This window comes from Miscanthus floridulus, chromosome 1 (genome assembly GCF_019320115.1).
Source record: "Miscanthus floridulus cultivar M001 chromosome 1, ASM1932011v1, whole genome shotgun sequence".
Taxonomy (NCBI): domain Eukaryota; kingdom Viridiplantae; phylum Streptophyta; class Magnoliopsida; order Poales; family Poaceae; genus Miscanthus; species Miscanthus floridulus.
In genome coordinates, this window is record NC_089580.1 from 157,185,312 (window position 1) to 157,207,395 (window position 22,084).

The 22,084-nt window shown below is 49.7% G+C and overlaps 2 protein-coding genes across 3 annotated transcripts; one reads left to right on the plus strand and one right to left on the minus strand.

The window, feature by feature from the left end:
• Positions 1-663: 663 nt before the first annotated feature.
• LOC136544985 (divinyl chlorophyllide a 8-vinyl-reductase, chloroplastic-like) lies at positions 664-2,870 on the plus strand. Its single transcript, XM_066537045.1, has one exon. It carries the CDS (start codon positions 1,047-1,049, stop codon positions 2,544-2,546), a length of 1,500 nt encoding a protein of 499 aa, XP_066393142.1. The 5' UTR covers positions 664-1,046; the 3' UTR covers positions 2,547-2,870.
• A 145-nt stretch (positions 2,871-3,015) lies between these two features.
• LOC136544995 (zinc finger protein CONSTANS-LIKE 13-like) lies at positions 3,016-9,356 on the minus strand. Of its 2 annotated transcripts, none has more exons than XM_066537062.1 (4): positions 8,484-9,356; positions 8,160-8,360; positions 3,491-3,786; positions 3,016-3,393 (listed from the first exon to the last, which is right to left on the minus strand). In XM_066537062.1, the coding sequence occupies exons 1-4, from the start codon at positions 9,081-9,083 to the stop codon at positions 3,300-3,302; spliced, it is 1,191 nt and encodes a 396-aa protein (XP_066393159.1). In that variant the 5' UTR covers positions 9,084-9,356; the 3' UTR covers positions 3,016-3,299. The 2 variants fall into 2 exon arrangements, with proteins under 2 accessions (XP_066393159.1, XP_066393151.1); XM_066537054.1 differs by having other exon boundaries at positions 8,130-8,360; positions 8,484-9,341.
• Between the last annotated feature and the right edge of the window lie 12,728 nt (positions 9,357-22,084).

Consider the following 22,084-nt stretch of genomic DNA (forward strand, 5'->3'; position numbering starts at 1 on the left):
GATGCTGGGGTATCCTGTTAAATAAAAGTTAACTTTGTTTTAGTGGTATGGCACTCGTGTTTTGGGAGTAATGGCGTACTTCTGAGCTACAGCCGGCAGCAGCTTAGCACTAGTAACATGAAAAAGCAGCATTCCAACCCCTTTCCAAATGTTGTAAAGACCGACAGTAGATTATACGGAGTATAGTCCTAAGAAAGAGAATTCAGCCGAGTTCAAAATCCGTTTGGGGGCAAGCAGTTTTTTTGGGGGTAATTAGAGTCTTCCTCTTTTGGGGGAAAGAGAGAAAAATGCGGTATATATTTGGCCTCAGATTAGCATTTTGGCACATTAATCTTCGTCGCCGATAACTCGGGCAAGAGATTGCCCGAAGCGCAAAATAGTTATCGAGACTCATGCCATACGCTGTCATCACCGGCAACGAACCACTCAAGTCACTAAGTCAGTAACCCGCACATAAAACCAATCCAGCGTAGTTTAACAGATGGGGAGCAAAATAAGCGTTTGAGGATCATGCGAAGCTTTTGCGGTTCTACTAGAAACAAACCGAGAGAAATCCATCCAACTCCACTGAAAAGTGAAAACGGATCGACACGGAAAAAGCGAGAGAAATCCATCGTCGTTGAAAACGGATCGATTTGGGGGGGGGGGGGGGGGGGGACGAGAGAAGGAACGAAACGGCGCCCCGGAGGTGCGAAAAGGGATATATAGAAAAAGAAATCCTAATTCAGAGACGACGATCGAAATAAGCCGCTACATCAGCCACAGCCAGCAGGTGAAGGGTTTTAAGCAGCGGCAGCGGCGGCGGCGGCTAGGGTTTCTTCTGCTAATAAGAAGGAAGAGTTCGCTGCGTTCCGCTTTTATTGCGATTCTGAACGCTGAACTCTGACGGGCCACGTTTTGTGGTGGGAATCTCGACTGCGAATCGGCCCATGGGCTGAGAAAGGATTCTGAACGCTGATCTCTGACGGGACACGTTTTGTGGTGGGAATCTCGATTGCGAACCGGCCCATGGGCTGAGAAAGAATCGAGCCCAAAATCACGCTGCCATGTTCGCCCTCGTCTTCTGTCTGGTCGAAAAAAACATCGCAAGTGAAACGACCTCGCAGCTGATGCGATATGAATGTGATCCATCCATCCATCCGTTTCCTGCTCTGCTCGCCGTGTCCGAAACCAGAATCACACCACCGGATTCCCCACACGGCCACACCTCGGCATCGCCACAAACGCTGCCCAGCTCCTTGCGCTCTCACACTCCCCCAATCTCCCGCCTCCCCGTCCACGTCGCCCGCCGCTCCGCCTCCCGCATTCCGTCCAACACCGCCGCCGCCGCCACTGCCATGGCGGCCCTCCTCCTATCCCCCCGCCTCCCAACCACCAGCACCGCCACGCCGTCGTCGTCCACCCGCCCCGCTCCCCGGTCCCTCTCCTTCCCCGGCACCACCACCCGACGCCGCGGCCGGGGCCCGCTCCTCGCCTCCTCCGCGGCCTCACCGCCGGCGCCCGGGCCGGCGGCGCAGCCCTTCCGCGCGCTGCCGGCCTCGGAGACCACGGTCCTCGTCACGGGCGCCACGGGCTACATCGGCCGCTACGTCGTCCGGGAGCTCCTCCGCCGGGGCCACCGCGTGCTCGCCGTGGCGCGGTCCCGGAGCGGCATCCGCGGCCACAACTCCCCCGAGGACGTCGTCGCGGACCTCGCCCCGGCCCAGGTCGTCTTCTCCGACGTCACCGACCCAGCCGCGCTGCTCGCGGACCTCGCCCCGCACGGCCCCGTCCACGCCGCGGTTTGCTGCCTCGCCAGCCGCGGCGGCGGCGTGCAGGACTCGTGGCGCGTCGACTACCGCGCCACGCTGCACACGCTCCAGGCCGCGCGGGGGCTGGGTGCCGCTCACTTCGTGCTCCTCTCCGCCATCTGCGTCCAGAAGCCGCTCCTCGAGTTCCAGCGCGCCAAGCTCAAGTTCGAGGAGGAGCTGGCCGCGGAGGCCGCGCGGGACCCCGCCTTCACCTACAGCGTCGTGCGCCCCACGGCGTTCTTCAAGAGCCTGGGCGGCCAGGTCGACATCGTCAAGAATGGGCAGCCGTACGTCATGTTCGGCGACGGCAAGCTCTGCGCCTGCAAGCCCATCAGCGAGGAGGACCTCGCCGCCTTCATCGCCGACTGCATCTACGACCAGGACAAGGCCAACAAGGTGCTGCCCATCGGCGGGCCGGGGAAGGCGCTCACGCCGCTGGAGCAGGGGGAGATGCTGTTCCGGCTGCTCGGGCGCGAGCCCAAGTTCATCAAGGTGCCCATCCAGATCATGGACGCCGTCATCTGGGTGCTCGATGAACTGGCCAAGCTGTTCCCGTGGTTGGAGGACGCCGCCGAGTTCGGCAAGATTGGCAGGTACTATGCCTCAGAGAGCATGCTGCTGCTGGACCCGGAGACCGGAGAGTACAGCGACGAGAAGACGCCGAGCTACGGCAAGGACACGCTCGAGCAGTTCTTCCAAAGAGTTATAAGGGAAGGGATGGCGGGACAGGAGCTCGGCGAGCAGACCATCTTCTAGGCCTTCTCCATTGTCACTTTCCGAGAGAAAGGAACTTGTAAATTCTATGCCGACAATGTACTTGTAGAAAGGTGAGCTTTTTTACTTCACATGATGCAAACACAACTTGCGATTCGATTGTACCATAGTATGATGATTCTCTGATTTGGAGGAAGAGAAATTTTGTTTGTCTCAAAATCATTGTTGGTTCAAAGAAGCTGAAATCTTGTCTGCACACAGTATATGTTTTTGCCCACTGTTTCTTAACAGTAAACACTGAAAAATATAATTCCACGATTGTTGAATTGTTGAAAGAAATCCACACCACAGAATATGAATTATTCGTCTTAACAGATTCCACGTTTCCACCATTCCATGTTAACATCATTTCTCAGTTCTTGCGTTACAACGTTGTTCATTGCTCATCAGTGAAAGAAGCTTTTGCATTGGAAATCAAATTGCATAATAAGTTAATAACTACACCAAACCAAACATAACGGTGCTATTATTATCTCCAGCATGACAAAATCACATACTCGTACTATGTAGGTGTAGGACTATATACAGGTGTTTGATCTCTCAAAGTAGTGTAGCCACTAGTCACATGACAGGAATATACACACATCATTCCACTGTATATGAGGCTATGGTTATCAGCTATTGAACTGAAGGCAAACAAAATTCTGGCACATTTATGCATTATAATCGCGGAATCGCCCCTAATCAATTTTCTTCTTCGTGCTGGAAGATGCTTAGCATATTGCAAATTTAGGTTCACGTTTGGTTTGGCTTCGCAAAACGCCCCTTGATCCTGAGCCTGCCATCAGCACGAACTTTGCGCGACTCGTACCGGACCTGCCTGTCGAATCTGCAGGAGTTCCATTGCAGCACAGTTATGTACATTAGAAGTTACCGCTCCTTGTCAGGGAAAACAAGAATCATGTCATGGCATATCCATATCTCACCTTCTTGTCTTCCTCTTCGCTTTATAGCGCGAAATGACCGAGTCACGATCAGGGCAAGGCACAACATCAAAGCCAGTCCTTTTGGATAGACCTTGCATGGGCATGCCAATGCCAGGATTAGCCTGGTGGTTATCCTCCATACTATTACCATTGCTCATGCTGGGACAAATTTCCGACAATGGAGCAAATGATGACAAGCACGGTTCAGCTGAGCTGACTGGAACCTGATCATATGCGACCCCGGCCTTGCATGCATCATTTAGGGCATCCAAATCACAGTTATTCCATCTGCCATTCTGCCAGCCAGAAAAAAACAGCTTGTTAATTGGTGTCCAAATAAGTAAGCACTGTGTACAGAAGTATGAGCACTGAGAGGAAGTGTACATTTATGCTTTCCAGAGCTCTTTGATTTTACACCCCATACTTAGACTTTAGTTTCCTTTTTCATGACTAAGTTCAACCACAGCATGTAGCAGTACTACTTCCTGAACGAGGTGTGAAACTATGGCAGTATCAAATCATTGTTTCAGGTTTATTAATCGAATCTTTTGGTGGTATAGCCAGAAAAGAGAAAAAGGGGGCAATAGAACCGTATCAATATATCATAAGCAAGTTATTCTGGTCTTATTCCAGTTATCCAAATGGAATTTGCAAGATTCTTAACTACAGTGACTTCTTTCTGATTCCAAAGTGTTGTGTCGAGCTGTTGACACTAGGAACCTCAGATTCAGAATATGTCCCTCTTCAAGATAGCTATGACTCAATGGAAAGTGTGTTAAGCATATGATGAAGAATATGCATGGTTTCTGCCATACAAGAGGAAATGCTTCAGACACTATCTTCCCTTGGCATAGTTTTTGAATTTTGATTGATGCTGTGGCAAAAAATTTACTGGAATTTGTCTCAACATAGTAGGTCCCAAGCGCTGGTAAAGGAAGAGGGTTGTGATAGGCGTGGCGAGCCAACGTTAAATCTAGCCATTCTAATGGAGATGAAACCTGAAAGAAAACCATTAGGGCATAACCCTCTTAGCGACGCGCCATATCGGAACCCAGGTATGGTGTTAAATGGGCAAGGGCCGGGTCGGCACTCCCTTGGTGACGCGCCGTGTCGCGATCTGAGCATGGTATCAAGTGAGCAAGGATCGGGTCGTCGCTTCCTTATTGGCGCGCTACATCGACGCCCGGGTGTAGTGAAAAATGAGCAAGGGTCTTCACATCTCTGTCGACGGATGCGAAGGGTAAGGAAGCTAGTCAAACCAACTAGGATCCGTTTAGGTAGTTGGAATGTAGGGTCGCTTATAGGTAAGTTAAGAGAATTAGTTGATACCGCGACTAGGAGGCGTGTAAATATATTATGCGTTCAAGAGACTAAATGGAAGGGTCAGAAGGCGAAGGAGCTGGACAATACAGGTTTCAAGCTTTGGTACACAGGGACAGTCGCGAATAGAAATGAAGTAGGAGTTTTGATTGATAAGAGCCTCAAGAATAGTGTGGCGGGAGTGAGAAGGCAAGAAGATAGGATTATCTTAGTCAAGCTTGTCGTTGGAGATATGGTCTTGAACGTAATTAGTGCGTATGCCCCCCAAGTAGGCCTCGATGAGAGTGTTAAGAGACAGTTCTGGGAAGACTTAGATGGCCTGATTAGAGCTGTACCTAGTAGTGAAAAAAAATTATAGGAGAAGATCTTAATGGACATGTAGGTACTACAAGCGCAGGTTTCGAGGCAGTTCATGGAGGTTTTGGGTATAGTAGTAGAAATCAGGAGGGGGAGGAAGTTCTGGACTTCGCGGTAGCTTTTGACCTGATGATAGCCAACATTTTCTTTAAAAAGAGAGAATTTCATCTAGTGACCTTCAGTAGCGAACAACACTCTAGCTAGATTGACTTTGTCCTCGCAAGAAGAAAGGATAAACGAGCATGCTTTGGTTGCAAGGTGATACCAGGGGAGTGTGTTGTTTCTCAACATAAGCTTTTGGTGGCAGACTTTCGTTTTCAGGTGCATGCCCGTATGGATAAACAAGCTAAGATTGAAAGAACAAAGTGGTGAAAACTGAAAGAGGAGACGTTAGAAGTATTCAGGGAAAGGGTTATCAAAGAGGGCTCTTGGAAGGAAAAAGAGGACATAAACAACATGTGAGAGAAGATGGCAACCAACATTCGAAAGGTAGCCTCAGAGGTGTGTGGAGTAACCAAAGGAAGTGGAGGCGAGGCTAAAGATACTTAGTGGTGGAACGAGGAAGTCCAAAGAGCTATTAAGGAGAAGAAAGAATGCTATAAACGCTTATACCATGACAGGAGTGTGGACAATATAGAGAAGTACAAGGTGGCAAAGAAGACTGCAAAGCGAGCTGTAAGTGTGGCAAAGAGTAGAGCGTACGAGGATCTTTACAAACATTTGAGTACAAAGGAAGGAGAGAATGACATTTATAGGATGGCTAGGGTTCGTGAGAGAAAGACAAGGGACTTTAATCAAGTTAAGTGCATTAAGGATGAAAGAGAGCATCTCTTGGTGAAGGAGAATGAGATCCGACATCGATGGCAAGAGTATTTTGACAAATTATTCAATTGTGAGAATACGGACACAACCTTTCAGTTGGATGACTCTTTTGATGACACCAATAGACGCTTTGTGCGGAGAATCTAAGAATCTGAAGTCAGAGAGGCGTTGAAAAGGATGAAAAGAGGTAAGACGATGGGACCGGATGGTATCCCAATCAAGGTGTGGAGATGTCTCGGGAACATAGCTATAGTATGGCTAACCAAGCTGTTCAACCATATTTTTCGATCGAACAAGATGCCTGACGAGTGGAGAAGTATATTGGTACCGATCTACAAGAATAAAGAGGATATTCAAAGTTGTACTAATTACCGGGGAATTAAGTTGACGAGCCATACTATGAAGCTATTGGAGAGAGTTATCGAGCATCGCTTGAGAGCAATAACACGGGTCTCTATGAACCAATTTGGTTTCATGCCCGGAAGGTCAACCATGGAAGCCATTTTCTTAATAAGACAAGTTATGCAGCGGTATAAGGAGAAGAAGAAGGATCTACACATGGTTTTTATTGACTTGGAGAAAGCTTATGATAAAATACCAAGGAATGTTCTATGGTGGGTTTTGGACAAACATAAAGTCCCAACGAAGTACATCGGGCTTATTAAGGACATGTGCAAAAATGTTGTGACTAGTGTTCGAACAAGTGATGGAGACACGGATGACTTCCCGATTAGGATAGGACTACATCAAGGGTCAGCTTTGAGCCCTTATCTGTTTGCCTTAGTGATGGATGAGATCACAAGGAACATACAAGGTGACATCCCTTGGTGTATGCTTTTCGTGGACGATGTAGTGCTAGTTGATGAAAGCCGGACATGAGTGAATCAGAAACTGAAGTTATGGCGGGAGACTTTGGAGTCCAAATATTTTAGACTCAGTAGAACTAAAACTAAGTATATGAGATGTGACTTCGGCACTACTACTTGGGAGGAGGAAGATATTAGTTTGGAAAGTCAAGTAGTGTCTAGGAAGGATAACTTTCGATATTTAGAATCAATGCTACAGAGATACGGAGATATTGATGAAGATGTTAGCCATAGAATCAAAGCAGGGTGGATGAAGTGGCGCCAAGCATCTGGTATCCTATGTGACAAAAGGGTACCACAGAAGCTAAAAGACAAGTTTTATAGGACGACGATTAGACCTGCTATATTATATGGTGCAGAATGTTGGCCTCTGAAAAGACGACATGTTCAACAGATAAGTGTCGCGAAAATGTGTATGTTGCGTTGGATTTGCGGTCATATAAGAAGGGATCGAGTTCGGAACGATGATATACGTGATAGATTAGGGGTAGCACCAATTAAAGAAAAGCTTATCCAACACCGGTTGAGATGGTTTGGACATGTTCAACGGAGACCTCCGGAGGCACCGATGCGTAGTGGAATCCTAAGCCAGGATAGTAACATGAAGAGAGGCAGAGGAAGACCGAAGTTGACTTAGGTAGAGGCAATAAAAGGAGACTTGAAAGGATGGAATGTACCCAAAGATTTAGCCTTAGATAGGAGTGCTTGAAAAACAGCTATTCACGTGCCTGAACCTTGATTGCTTCTGCTGGGTTTCAACTCTAGCCTACCCTAATTTGTTTGGGACTTAAAGGCTTTGTTGTTGTTATTGTTGTTTTTATCGAGTGAGAAGAAACCACATGTTTTGCGAATAACAAGATTTTTCATAACTTCTTTAAGTACTGACTTCATCCATAGTTTGTGAACAGCATGGGTACTCACTGCTCACTACCTTACTCCCGTGAGATGTATGCTGAAGTCATGAGACTGAGGCAGTTTCGATCAGAATATATCCCTCATCTGATAGGTATGACTTAATGCAAAGCACGTTTTGAGAAAAAAAAATTATATATGTTGTAGAATATGCCATCTATGGTTTCTGCCATTCAAATGGAAACGCTTCAGACACTAACTTGTCTAGGTATAAGTTTCTGAACGAGGCTGTCCCTCAATGGCTCCTCAATGGGTGAACAAATGCAGTGAAAGATCCTTACCACATGTCTACATCCATAGTTTTAGGTTGTAAAAGACGGGGGTAATCAGTCATAGAAGAGATTCAAGTCCGCAGATCAAACCTCGTAAAGAGGAGTAGGAATGGTTGCAACCTCGTGGTTGTACTCTGTTCCAAAATTGCCATGTCCAGTGGCATACTGTGGCGACGCCCAGGAAGGGAACTGATCTCCACCAGCTTGCTCTGCCTCGTCACGACCTGCTGATGCCTGCACACCGCCATCTGACTCTGCAAGCTCCCCCAGCTGCCGAAGGATTTCCTCGTTCAGCTTCCCGTCCGGCGAGATGCTCCGGTACTTGTGCATTGGATAACCAGTCGAGAATTTAGATCACAGAAATCACACCGAATGAGTAAAAAATAGACATCACAAAAATTTAGTGGGGGGCAGTGAGATATGGGAAGAAAGCATTGCTGCTACCTTGGGCGATGACGGCGTTAGGAGAGGTTCGAATCCATGGCAAGGGGTGGTGGGCACGATCAGATCCACCAAGCTCAGCACCTGGGGCTCCTCCCAGATGTTCCACCAGGCACCATCTTCGGCGGCCGGCTTGTCGAAGAGGGGCACCCCGAAGAGCGCCGCGAGGTCGCTCCCCGGAGGGCACCCGGAGTAGGGCTGCACGGCGCAGCGGTCGTGGAGCGGCGGGTCACCGCCATCCCGGTGCCTCCCGAAGTCGCAGTTGGAGCAGAGGAAGGCGGAGGACGAGGCGCGGCGGAAGACGGCCCCGGCGGCGCGGCAGTCGGCGCAGAGCGGGGCGCGGGCGTGGCGGGAGCAGACCCCGTTGGCGCCGTGCACGAGGCGGTCGCACGGCAGGCAGAGCCTGGCGGAGTCGGCGCGGCAGTAGACCGCCGCCGCCACGGTTCCGCAGTAGTCACAGGTCGCCGCCTCCGTGCCGGCGCCGCCGGCCTCCGCCTCGCCGGGCGCGGGCTTCTTGGCCTCCTCCGCCTCCGCCCGCTCCGGCTCATGGTCCCGGCCCGTGCCCAGGATCTGGTTCCGCTGGTCGTCCTCACCCTCACCCATGCCGTTGGACTTGCGATGACAAGCCGCTAGTCACTACTGGATCGTGAGACTGAGCTAGAGGATGAGATGCGGTCTGCGGAGTGGAGGGAGAGACGGGCCCTGTTTCGCTTCCGTTTGCCCTGACCGGGCTTTGCGTGGGGGATAAGAAGGGGGCGGGCGGAGACTGGACTGGAGCGAGAAGCGTGAATGCGGAAAGGGACAGCCTTAAAGGGAGGCGCCACGCACGACGTCGACGAGGAAGAAAGAGCGAGAGGCTCGCCCCTGCGTCTACCGTGCACTGCTACTTGTCCGCTCGGCGACTCCCCGCGAAGGCGCGAAGCTTTGCCGGCCGTCGGCGCTGGACAGGTGTCCCGTGATCACGTCGGTTACCCTGTCACCGCATCGGGTGTACTACGTGACCGGTGAGTGGTGACCCCGCACAGGCACAGCGCGCGACTCGTGAGGGGACGGCGTCTTTGCCGCGAGAAGCTCGTTTTCGTTCTCGACGTGATGGCAATTGGCGAAGGCACAAGGGAGAAGGTCGTTGTACCTACGCGCGCAGGGAGCGGGGGCCCGTCGGGCTCGGGCGTGGCGAGGAGCGATGCCAGCAGCGACGGCGGGAGGTGTGGTCGCTTTCGGAGAGGGGAGCCAGAAGGCGTCGCATTGCCCGGGAGGGTAGGGCCGTTGGGGTAGAAAGGACAAAAGGCACGGAGCAGCAGCTTCGCCACGGTTCGACGAGGACGGGACGGGACGGGGATCGGGAAGAGAGGAGGTGCACCTGTCTGGCGGGAAGATCTGCTGTCATGCTGTGCGACCCGGCGGGAGATGCTGCCGTTGGTGGAGATGGGACAGCTGACAGCTCGGAAGCAGAGGAACCTGCGGGAGCCTGGTGATGTCAGCAGTGACGATTTCCTCCCTTCCATAGTTCGATGCCTTCCAGTCTCCCACCCGACTACAAACCCTTTGCCAAGTTCTCGTGTTCCGATTTTAAAAAGAACCATCCAAATATGCTCAAAAAATTTCGACTATAATATGAATGAATAGATTATAAAAAGTTCTATGTTCATATATAATTTGAGATGCAACAAAAATCTATATAACAGCAAAGTGAAATCAGCACATGAAAAGCTGCGGATTTGACACTAAAGTGCTGATTCCACTTTTTTAATCTCCCTGTCCTGTGTAATTTTTTGTTGCATCTCAATTTTATATGAACGTAGAACTTTTCATCATCCATCCATTTGTATTTTTGTTGGAATTTTTTTAGCACATTTGGTTGTTTTTTTTAATACGAGCACGGAGGCATGCAGGCGAGAGAACCAGATATGTACGTGCTCCCCCACGCTGGCCTCGGCAGCCTACTTTTACTCACTTTGTTGAGAAAATCACAAAAATCATCTTATTTTTTATACAGAAATACTTGACTACAATCGCCTAATAAGGCGCATTTCCGAGGTCACCGTCTTCCCTAGTGCGCCGCGGCGGGGCAATGGGCAATAGCGGTGGCGAGGAAGAGGAGGAGGGCTAGGTCGAGACGCCCGGTGGCAAGGTATCCAATGGCTAGGGTGACGGGGGAGCTCTAAACCCTAAACCCTAGCACGCCGCAGCGGGCGATGGGAGGTGGCGGGGGCGAGGACGAGGAGGAGGGTGGGGTCGAGATGGCCGGTGGCCGGGGACGGCGGGGGAGGAGACAAGGGTGGGAGAGGAAGGCTGCGTTGGCGGAGAAGAAGGCGGGGAGAGCGGGCGCGCGACGACCGCTGCTGAAGGAGAAGGTGACTGACATTTAATCAAAGCGTCAATCACATGTCCCTGAGACACGCCGTTTTTATAATAGAATCAGTAGTCTTTATTTTTGTCTCTATTAGCTATATGCATGCGAGCATTTATTATTACAAGTTCTAGTCATGACTAATGCTAACAAAAGCAGCATAAAATTCAATCGAATCTCGTGTTACGAGTTCGAGAAGAAGGGTTACAACATCGATGTTTTTAGTGAATTGTGTTACAGATTGATTTACTCATCATATGCAAATGAATCCCGTATCGTATGGAATGAGGGTTTTAACTGTTTTGTACCTCATGTAGACTCCACACTCCGAGTAGTTGACCTTGCATCCTCATAGCACATTTTCAAGAGACCATATTTGTCCTTCGTGATGATATCTATGGGTCATGTAACCTACAGCACCCTTGCGAGTATGTGATCAACCCTTAGCAACCTTATATGTGGAACATGGTCTCTTTTCACATTTTGAGAACTCCATTCACAGATGAAAAATGGAAATAACGTGAAACATCATTCTGAATGCAGGTTGGAACTTGACCCAGATTGGAGGTATGAATGGGAGGAACAATAATACGAGTCCAGAGCCCTGCTTGGTACATCTTATAAGTTGTTTATAACCAAAATAAGTTGAAACTTGAAACCAAACAACATGTTCTTTTTCAGAAATTTCAGTATTTGGGACTGAGTTCACTTGCCTCACTGAATGTAGGATTCAATTCGCGTGCCTTTCAGAATATAGGACTCAGCCTGCGAATTATTTCATTTCCTGGAATTATCTCCATATTTTATCATTTCTCTATTTCCCTTCTCATTTCTTGTTCCCCAGCCACAAAAACTTCCAACTTTGCCGCTGCCCCTTATCTCTTTATCTGTTATGGATCTGGGGACAAATGATATTGCTTCATAAAAAATGATCTCATTACAACATACAATCCACAATGAAATCTCGCTTACAAAGTTACAATATACAATGCTTGTGTTCATTCTCTTTCCTAAAATCACAAAATTTACAGTACACAACACAGCAGGAGGGAAGGAAGGGAGGGAAGGAAGAGGGCGCTAGGTGGGCCAAGCCATTGCCAAGAGCCTAGGCAGGCCACGCCGACGGCGGGGGCGCGCTGGCCGAGTCGTCGTGCCGCACCGAGGTCGTGCAGCCGTGGGTTCACGAGGCCACAGTTCACCGGGGCGTGGGGGCGCTGTCGCGGGTTCGTGGGGTTGCAGGAGCCGCCCCGCCCGGTCGTCGCGGGGTCGTGGGAACGTCGCCACCAAGTCACTGCAGCAGGCTCGCGCGGTCGTGCCATTCCATCCGATTGAGGAACAGATGAACGATGTTTTCCGGCTGATGAACAGATGAACGGGAGAACAGAGATAAGGGGCTGGGGCAAAGTTGGAAGTTTTTGTGGCCGGGGAATAAGAAATGAGAAAGGGAAATACAGAAATGATAGAGAATGGAGATAATCCCATAAGTAAAATAATTTGTAGGTTGTCGGTGTTTTGTCGACAGATCAGTGAATTTATACGTGTGTCACGCTGCTCTAGTAAGACGATGGTAGCATCCAAAGACATAAGAAATTCCGGAGTCCTACGTCCAGTCTCAGAGGTAGTTCGAGTGTGTGTTCCTCGGTTAAATGCTCTGAAGTTCTTATAATGGGGTGTGTGTAAGCTGAGGGAAAGAGGTAGGAGGAGAGAGGTGGACGAAGACCGAATAAAGTCTCGAGAGTCTGTCTCCTTGGAAATGAGGCCTGGCCGCCCTTATATAGAGTCTGGAGGCTAGCTTACATACAGAGGGAGACGTTCTCCCGATCGGGTGGTCGTGAGCCTAAGGGAGGGGGAAACTAGTAAGCTTGGCTTGCAAGGAAGGTCGTCTTATCCTGGCGTCAATGCACGTCCTAGCGTGGTTGTCGTCATGGTCTTTTTCCCACGTCGCAGCATGGTATGACATGGCGTGATGTTACAGTGCCGGCCGTGACGGCATTGTTGGCACGGTGGTGGTTCGCCAACCGTCCTGTGCGATGTGAGCTTGTCATGGTGTCGTTGTTTCGAGTAAACACCAATAAGTAAATTTGTCGTGTGCTAAAAAGACATAAGGTTTATACTGGTTCGGGCTGAACATCCCTACATCCAGTGTGACTGTTGCTCGTGTTATTAGCACTGAAAAGTTCATAGTAGGGGTTACAAACACGCGAGAGAGGGATATGTCCCAAGTCTCTGATGGAAAGGTCGAATAGGTGCTGAGAGCTTGGTTGCTGCTCAGCTATGTGTGATGTGATGCGTTATGTGTTGAATCGATCTCCTTAGTGGGGTTCTCTGCCTTCCCTTTTATAGGCCAAGGGAGAGCAGTGATTACAGATAGGAGAAAGAAGAAAAATCAGAGGCAAAGGAGGTCTTTCAAAGATGTCGGGTCTTCCTTTTCCTCTATGCGGGCCCCGCTAACATGGCAGGCGGTGCCAGGGATAGCCCCACACTGGGCGTTTGTCCGCTGATGATGTCATATCCTGGCATTTGTCAGCAAGTTGTCATGTCCCATCCCGCCCCGGTGGGCGGCGCGACGGACCAGGGTGCTGAGCCACGATAATACATGGATCAGACGGCGCAGTGATCGCACGTCTGTTACTATAGATGATGCAAGTTTCCTCCTGGACCGTAGTGGTTGTCGTGAGCTTCCGTCAGTATCCGCGCCCGAGGGCAAATGACGGCGCCCACAACACTATAAGACAAATGTTGGCGCCTACAACACTATTCGGGTTATGACATGCCTGGATGGTCTCAAAGCGCTCTTCTTATCATATCCTGATGGTACTTTCCTACAGGCGTGCAGGATATGGTCCTCGGTATTATAGTTGACTTAAGTGCCCTGCCTTATTTGTGCGCGTAGTTATGAAGGAGCAACGCGAAGACGTCGGGCGAGACGGAGTCTGCCCTCAGACATCGGGCGAGGTAGAGCTAGCCCTCTGATGTCGGGCGAGGCGGAGCCAGCCCTCGAGGGTCGGGCTAGACGGAGTCTGCCCTTAGACATCAGGCAAGGCAGAGCTAGCCCTTGGACATCGGGCGAGGCGGAGCCAGCCCTCGAGGGTCCGACGAGATGGAGTCTGCCCTTAGACATCGAGCGAGGCGGAGCCAGCCCTCAGGGGTCGGGCGAGACGGAGTCTGCCCTCAGACATCGAGCGTGGCGGAGCTAGCCCTCAGGAGTGAGCCTGAGGTAGAGTCAACCCTCAGGGGTCGGGCAAGATGAGGCTTACGGCCACAGCGCCCACCAAGGCGGAGCCAACCCTCAAGGGTCAGATGAGGCTGGGCCCATGGTCACGGTGGATGGACGAAAAGTGACCCGGCAAGCGGTGCAGTCGTGCTCTTGATCACGCGGATGAATCAATGTTGACGGTCATTAGCTCCTCCTCTTTGGGTACCCTAATATTGGTCCCCGACACATGGCCTTTGTCATCATCTCTTGTTGTGGGGGGTATGACCCCGGATACCCACGGTAGACTACATGGACTATGCCCCTAGGGGCGGCCCAGCCCACAAGACGAAGCCTTGCGGGGCACGACTCTGCTCGGTGCCTTTTGCAAGACACCGGGAAGATATCCTGAAGATACTATGAGATTTGTTAAGATATGTATGATCCCAAGATTCCTGTAATCTGTTATTATTTTATGGTTATCTCTCAAATCTAACCGACTTGTAACCCTGCCTCCCATACTATATAAGGCGGGCAGGGACCCCCTCTAAACTCACGCAATATTATATGATAGCTAATACAAACCAACAGACCATAGGAGTAGGGTATTACATCATACTGACGGCCTAAACCTGTCTAACTCGTGTGTCTCTATTTTCTTCTTGTTCTTGATCACACGCTTCTCTACCTATCAATCTACCTTCGTGGGATACCCCTTGGAGGACTACCGATGATATTCTGTCGATAGTTGGCATGCTAGGTAGGGGTGTGCATGCTGTTTCCTTATCGAACAAGATGGTTTTTTCCGTAGGCTCTTCGTCCCTCCCGCAGCCCAGCTAGATCTTCACAGTCGGATCCATCTCATGGATCATCAACACTGATGGAGTCAGAGAGCTCCTCGAGCTGGTGCAGATCAATTTTGCGCCGATCACCCCCACACCTGTGACTACAGATTCGATCTCAGAACCGCCTCCGAGGTTGCCTTCATCGATGACTTGCCGCCCACTTTCTCGCTACCAGAGGAGGCAGATCAACAATGATGATCTGATTACATCCATCGATTGGGTTGGTCTGAAGCTCACCGATTACCTCTCCATCACCGAATCGGCTCTGGACACTCTAGTTCAGCGCCGACCACCCTCTAATCCAGATCTATCAAAGGCTGCTCGGGAAACTCTAGGGGTTACAGCCCTACCCTTCTTGTTCACCAACGCCACCGCTGCTTACCAAGATGCCCTAAGGGGTAGGTTTGTCGACCATGTTGGAGATGTCCATCCTCCCACCGACCAGATCGTCGACCAGCCTCCGCTGGCCATCAACATGCTCGACGTCGGCCGACACTCTGGAGCATCCCTCCAGACCATCTTGGAGGAGAATCTAGACTCTAAGTCCTAGGGCTCTATGGAGACCATCGTCGAAATGACCACCGAACTACTTCTTCACCCTTCGTTCTGTGGCGGCGCAATCTTCAATGTTAGTGTCGATAGCCCCCTTAGAATGGTGAAACCGAGGAGGAACGCGCCGCTCGTGAGAACTAGAATGTCAACCGTGCGCAGCGCTGAGCAAATGAGATTGTCCTTGCGAGGGCCAAGCAGCAACTTGACTCACAAGGAAGACCACTCCAACGCAACCTCAACGATGAGTTTGTCTATGTTGATGGCCACGACGTCTACAAGACCCTAATCACCAACCTAGCTATGGCTGCCAACGAGCTCGCCTGGCTCCCATAGACACCGGAGGTCGCCAAGGTTGTTGCAATGCTTAAAGCAGCGCATTGCCAGGTCAATGTGATCCACCAAGATCAGAGACCTTCTTACTCCACAACCTCGATTCGCTGATCAGTCACCACAAGATCCAATCGCCGCCCAAGTCGCTTCACCGACCAGCACCATGACGATAGGCAACCCCTCTAGGGTGGAGCTAGGGGCAACCACATTGAACATCACCGCCAACCCGACCAGGAGGTTGACCAAGACGTTCGAGTGCATCTCAATAATCTTCGAGATGCACGACGACGTATCGACGAACGCCGTTTCAGTCGCCAAGAAGAAGAAGTATGCCGCCGCCAGGAGTACGAGCAAGAGTACGGTAACCTAGACTCATCTCTCAAGCCACTCGCCACCGACAACACTACAGACGATGGCGTCGATAACCTCGAAGGGCCCCCAGCATTCATGAGGGCACTCCAAACACTTTCAGTGGCCCTATGGTTTTAAAATCACCGAGGTTGAGCCCTACAAAGGAAGGATGAATCCAACACAGTGGCTATAGGCTTACGCCACTGCTGTCTACGTCACCAAAGGAGACACCAGTGTCATGGTGAACTATCTTCACATTATGCTCACGCCAGCCGCCATGAGCTGGTTTACAAGCCTTGCCTCAAACTCCATCGGATCCTAGGAAGAGCTAAAAAAGTCTTCACCGATAATTATATGGCTACGTGTACTCGACCGGGCATAAAGCACAATCTAGACCACATCAACCAGAAGCCGTCCGAGCTCCTCCATAGCTACATCCAATGCTTTTTTGAGATGAGGAATTCTATTCCTAACATCATAGAAGCTGAGGTCATCACCGCCTTCATCCGAGGACTCCACCACCATGAGCTTCGCTCCAAGTTCAACCGCAAGCCGCCCATAGGGATTGGTGAGATGATCACGACCGCCAACCAGTATGCCAATGCTGAGGAAGCCAAGGTACGCTTCAATGAGGATGCAGGCACTCATCGCCCAACACGCCGCTATGATGACCGCGCTGATGACCAATGCTACAACGACCGTCACTACGATGACCGTAGTTACCATCATGACAGCGGCCGTGATTGGCCAAAAGGACCCAAGTCTGGCCAAAATCATCACCACCGTTAATGAACCACGTGCCAAGCACAACCACAATGAGCAATACAAGAAGATCATCGACGGCACGTGCCCTCTCCACAAGAACGCCAGACATAAGATGAAGGACTGTCTCGGCTTGGCTAAGGAGTTCTAGGACAAAAAGCTGGACGATGACACCAATGACAGAGCTAGAGGCCACTGACCACCTGGGGGCAATAACAATTCCTTCCTAGACCACAACAAGGTGGTCGCCACCATCTTCGAGGGCCTCACCTCCATCAAGAGCAGAAGAGAACAGAAACTCACCGTCACTACGAAAGACGCTGCCACCAACCCCAGCTGTCACCCATGGTTCAAGGTCCCCATCACCTTCAGCAGGGTCGACTAGTGGGCAGACATCCCCTACATAGGGCATTTCTCCCTTGTCCTCGATGCAACTGTCCATAAGGTGCTTTTTAGAAAAGTGCTCGTCGACGATGGGAGCGCTCTAAATCTCCTCTTCACAGCAGCCCTAAAGGAGTTGGGCCTCGGGATAACATATCTCACACCCTCAGACTCCTCCTTCTAGGGTGTGGTACCTAGTAGGGCATCCAAACCACTTGGAGAGATCACCCTACCAGTATAGTTCAACACAGCAAGCAACTACCGCGTCGAGCACATCAACTTCTATGTCGTAGACTTCAACACCGCCTACCACGCCATACTTGGTTGGCCAGCTCTAGCTAAGTTCATGGCCATACCACACTACGCTTATTTGGTGCTGAAGATGCCTTCACCTACAGGAGTCCTGGCCTTGTGGGCCAACCTCTCCATCGCCTATGCCTGTAAGACAGAGAGTCTCGCCCTCACCGAAGCCACCGACCTCTCCATCCAGATGGCCAGTGTGGTCACCGATGCCAAGATGGTGCCCGCCGATGACCTAGAGACCCTGTCGCTGGAGCCTCCTCATGCCTCCACCAATTCTAAGGAAACCAAGGAGGTTGGCCTTGGCCTCGATAACCCATCCAAGACCATGAAGATTGGGGCTCACCTCGACCCCAAATAGGAAAGCGCGCTTGTCTCCTTCCTATGTGCCAACACCGACATGTTTGCTTGGAAACCTGTAGACATGCCGGGGGTACCACGGGAGAAGATCGAGCACTCCTTGAATGTCTCGCCGACCACCAAACCGATCAAGTAGAAATTCTGCCGATTCATAAAAGAAGTGTATCATCCTGAGTGGTTAGCAAACCCTGTTCTCACTTAAAAAAAGAATAAAGAATGGAGAAGGTGTGTTGATTACACTGATCTTAAAAAACACTGCCCTAAAGACTCCTTCGGTCTGCCTCGAATAGATGAGGTTGTAGACTCCACCACCAGCTACGAACTGCTCTCCTTCCTCGATTGTTACTCTAGCTATCACCAGATCTCCCTCAAGGAAGAAGACTAGATCAAGACGTCGTTCATCATGCCCTTTGGTGCGTACTACTACACCACCATGTCCTTCAGACTCAAGAACACCAGGGCGACTTATCAAAGGGCTATCTAGATGTGCCTCGATCAACAGATCGGATGCAACATCGAAGCTTATATCGACGATGTGGTCGTTAAGTCCAAAACCGCCGATGATCTTATCACTAACCTTAAAGAAATGTTCGCCAACCATAAAAGGTACCGATGAAAGCTGAACCTTTCAAAGTGCATCTTTGGAGTTCCATCCGGTATACTCCTGGGCTACATCATCAGCGCACTAGGCATTGAGTCCAACCCTAATAAGGTTTCCATGATCACCAACATGAAATAGCCAACATGCATCAAGGATATATAGAAGCTTATAGGCTGCATGGCTACTTCATATCGCGCCTCAGCGAAAAAGGGCTACCATTCTTGAAACTCCTCAAGGCCTCCGAGCGCTTTTCCTGGTCAGAGGAGGCAAACATAGCTTTCGAGCAGCTCAAGTTTGAAAGCATCTAGGCCCCTAGTTAGGTTTCGGTGATTAATGACAATATGTGATTACTATGACTAACGTGTGTTTTGCAGAAACAATTAAGTTAGGTCACGGTAATGGAGATCGAATGGGCAATCATGGTTGTCATGCCCCTACAATGGAAATTGTTTCGGTTTTTTAAAGGATGGACGACAAGGTTAAGGATGGACTAGTTCTAAGTGTCGATTGGAGTTGGAGAAACACTTAGAGTAGTTTAGGACTTTGTTTTCCTTTGGCCGTACTATTAAGGGGGTTATAAATGGGTAGCTTGATCTAGGTGAGTCTAGTGAGTTAGGTGTGGTGCACACTTGTTAAAACTAGCACTAGGTAGCTCCATAATAGCCCTTTGATCCAATGGAGCAAACTTCATTCACAAATGTTTGAGAGTTGGAAGTGAATAGAGGGTCAAATACTGACTGGACACTGGCTCCGGTGTGACCGAACGCTGGCTCAGGGTCTGGTCAGTTCATTTGACCAAGGTGGAAGCATCTAGAAGTGACCGGACGCTGTGAGGTCATGGCATCGGACGCTGAGGGCTAGCGTTCGGTTGACTCCAGTAAGGTCCTAGAGAGGGAGAATCCTGATCAGACGTGTCTGGTCAATGCTGACTGGACGCTGATCAAGTTCTGGCTACTGACCGGATGCTGCTCAGCAAGTGACCGAACTCTGGAGGTCCAATGTTCGGTTGACATCAGTAAGGTTCTAGTGAGAGGAAAACATGACCGGACGCGTCTGGTCTACACTTAACCACTGGAGTTTGGGGTGTACTAACCGGTGTGTTCGGTCAACTTGACTGGAGCATCCGGTCACCCCACAGAAGCACATAACGGTTCGTTTTTCAGTCGGTGTTATAAATACAACCTTCGCTCGTGTGTGGGGGTACTTTTGCTCATTCCAACAGCTAAGAAACACCTTAGAGAGTGTCAAGAAGAGCAAGGTCCTAGTGAGGTGATTGAGATTTGAGAATCCCAAAGAGAGCCCTCATTAGTGAAGATCAAGAGTAGCAAAGTGTGCATCCACCTTCTTATTAGGCTTGTCATGGTCAAGTGAGAGTTCGTGCTTATTACTCTTGGTGATCGCCATCACCTAGATGGCTTAGTGGTGATTGGGAGCTTGGTGATCACCCGACGGAGCTTATGGGTGACCCAACTCAAGTTGTGAGCGGTTGTGGGTGATTCACCGTGACAGAGTGTCGAAGAATCAACCTATAGAGAGCACTTGATCCTTGTGCGGATCAAGGAGGAGCGACACCCTTGCGCGGGTGCTCCAACGAGGACTAGTGGGGAGTGGCGACTCTCTGATACCTCGACAAAACATCATCATGTTCCTCCTTCTCTATTTACTTTGAGCACTTACTTTGAGCAATTCAATTATTATCTTTACATTCATAGAATTGCCATGCTAGAGTAGGATTAGAACTTAGGTTGTAAGTCTTTTGTGCGGTAGAACAATTAGAAACACTTTCTAGGCATAAGGGGTTAATTGGGCTAACCATTGGATTTAATTATTGAAAGAAATTTAGAATTAGCCCAATTCAGCCCCCCTCTTGGGCATCTTGATCCTTTCAATTGGTATCAGAGCCTTGTGCTCACGTTTTTAGGCTTAACAGCCTAGAGCAAGATGTCTCATGGGGATGGACCTCCTCCTATCTTTGAGGGAGATGATTTTCCTTATTGGAAAATTCATATGGAGGCATATCTAGAAGCTCTAGATGTTGGTATTCTTAGAGCCGCCTCACAAGGCTTCCCAAAACCTCAGGATGCTACTCACCTATAATGCGATGAGGTGAATTATGAGAAGTGGAATGCACAGGCTCGAAACACCATCTTTAGAGGCCTTTGCAAAGATGTGTTCAATTGGGTAAGGAACCACAAAGACGCCCATGCATTATGGTCGGATGTTTGTGCGCTCCATGAGAGAACCAAGAGTGAGCATGAGGAATGCTATCATCTTATCATAAAAAAGCTCAACTCTTTTGAAATGCTTCCTAGAGAATGTGCTAACGAAATGTATTCATGTTTGAATGTTCTTGTAGAGGAAGTCAATGGGCTTGGACTTACTCAAATGCAACCATCTAATGTTGTAAGAAAGATCTTGACTGTCCTCTCCATTGACAAATATGGGCATATTGTGACTGTGCTACATCAAGGTGATCTTTCCACCACTACACCGACACAAATCTTAGGGAAGATCAATGCTCATGAGATGTACATGCACATCACACCTCAAGATGGCTCATCCTCTACAAAGAAGAAAGAAAAAGATTTAGCATTCAAAGCTAAATATGGAGTGTGCACAAGGTGATACACTTGGTGGTTGGCACATTTGAGCAAGGGTTAGAAACTTCACCGGTGGAGTGTCCGCCCGTAGAGTGTGGATAGTCCAACGGTGCCACCGGTGCCCTAGACAGAAAATACGGAGGTCACTGTATGTGACCGAACGCTGGCTCTAAAGGACCGGTGCGTCCGATTAGTAGAAGCAGCGAAGACGCTGGCGTCGGTCTCTGACCGGACACTGGTGAAACGACCTCAGTCTCTGCAAAGGGAAATCCACAGCATTGAAGTATAATAAGATCGTTGTAGATCATATTACCCAAATTCCAGTTGAATATCACATCCATACAACGATAATATCAGAGTACAAATAGAGCGGAATTACATAATTTATTACATCGCCGCACTGGTGGAATCAAAAGTAGCATTCATTCAGAACAGCTTAAAGATAAGATCGCCAAACTCAAGTGTAGGCATGAACCCCTCATCTATCAAACTTCTCGGAGCTATACTCCTCAGCAGAACCTGTGTGCCAAAATTTATCAGTACAATTTGTACTGGCCACTCCCATCCCTATGAGCATTGCTTTGTGGAAATTGGATGCAAGTTGGAAATAAGCAAAATGAACCTATAAGGCTGGGGTTTCCTATGCAGTAGCATATCAAGTAAATAATAGTTTTGTCAAGTTTTAACACCATTCCCACACACATTCCACCCCATTCCCTTTTCCAAGCTAGGTTTTGATCCTAGGATCGACATACCACCATCTCCATACCATCACCATACCATACCATCACTCAGTCGACAGGCCAACTCCCTCTCGGCACTGTCTCAAGGCCCGTAGCCCCTAGCTATGACCGACACTATCTCACGGGGGAAGAAGAGAAGGACTCATCTCACTATCTAGTTTAAGCAAAACCTAGGAAAGGTCCATAGCCGACAAGTCGGCACATGTATCGATCGATCAACCATACACTCTGCAGAG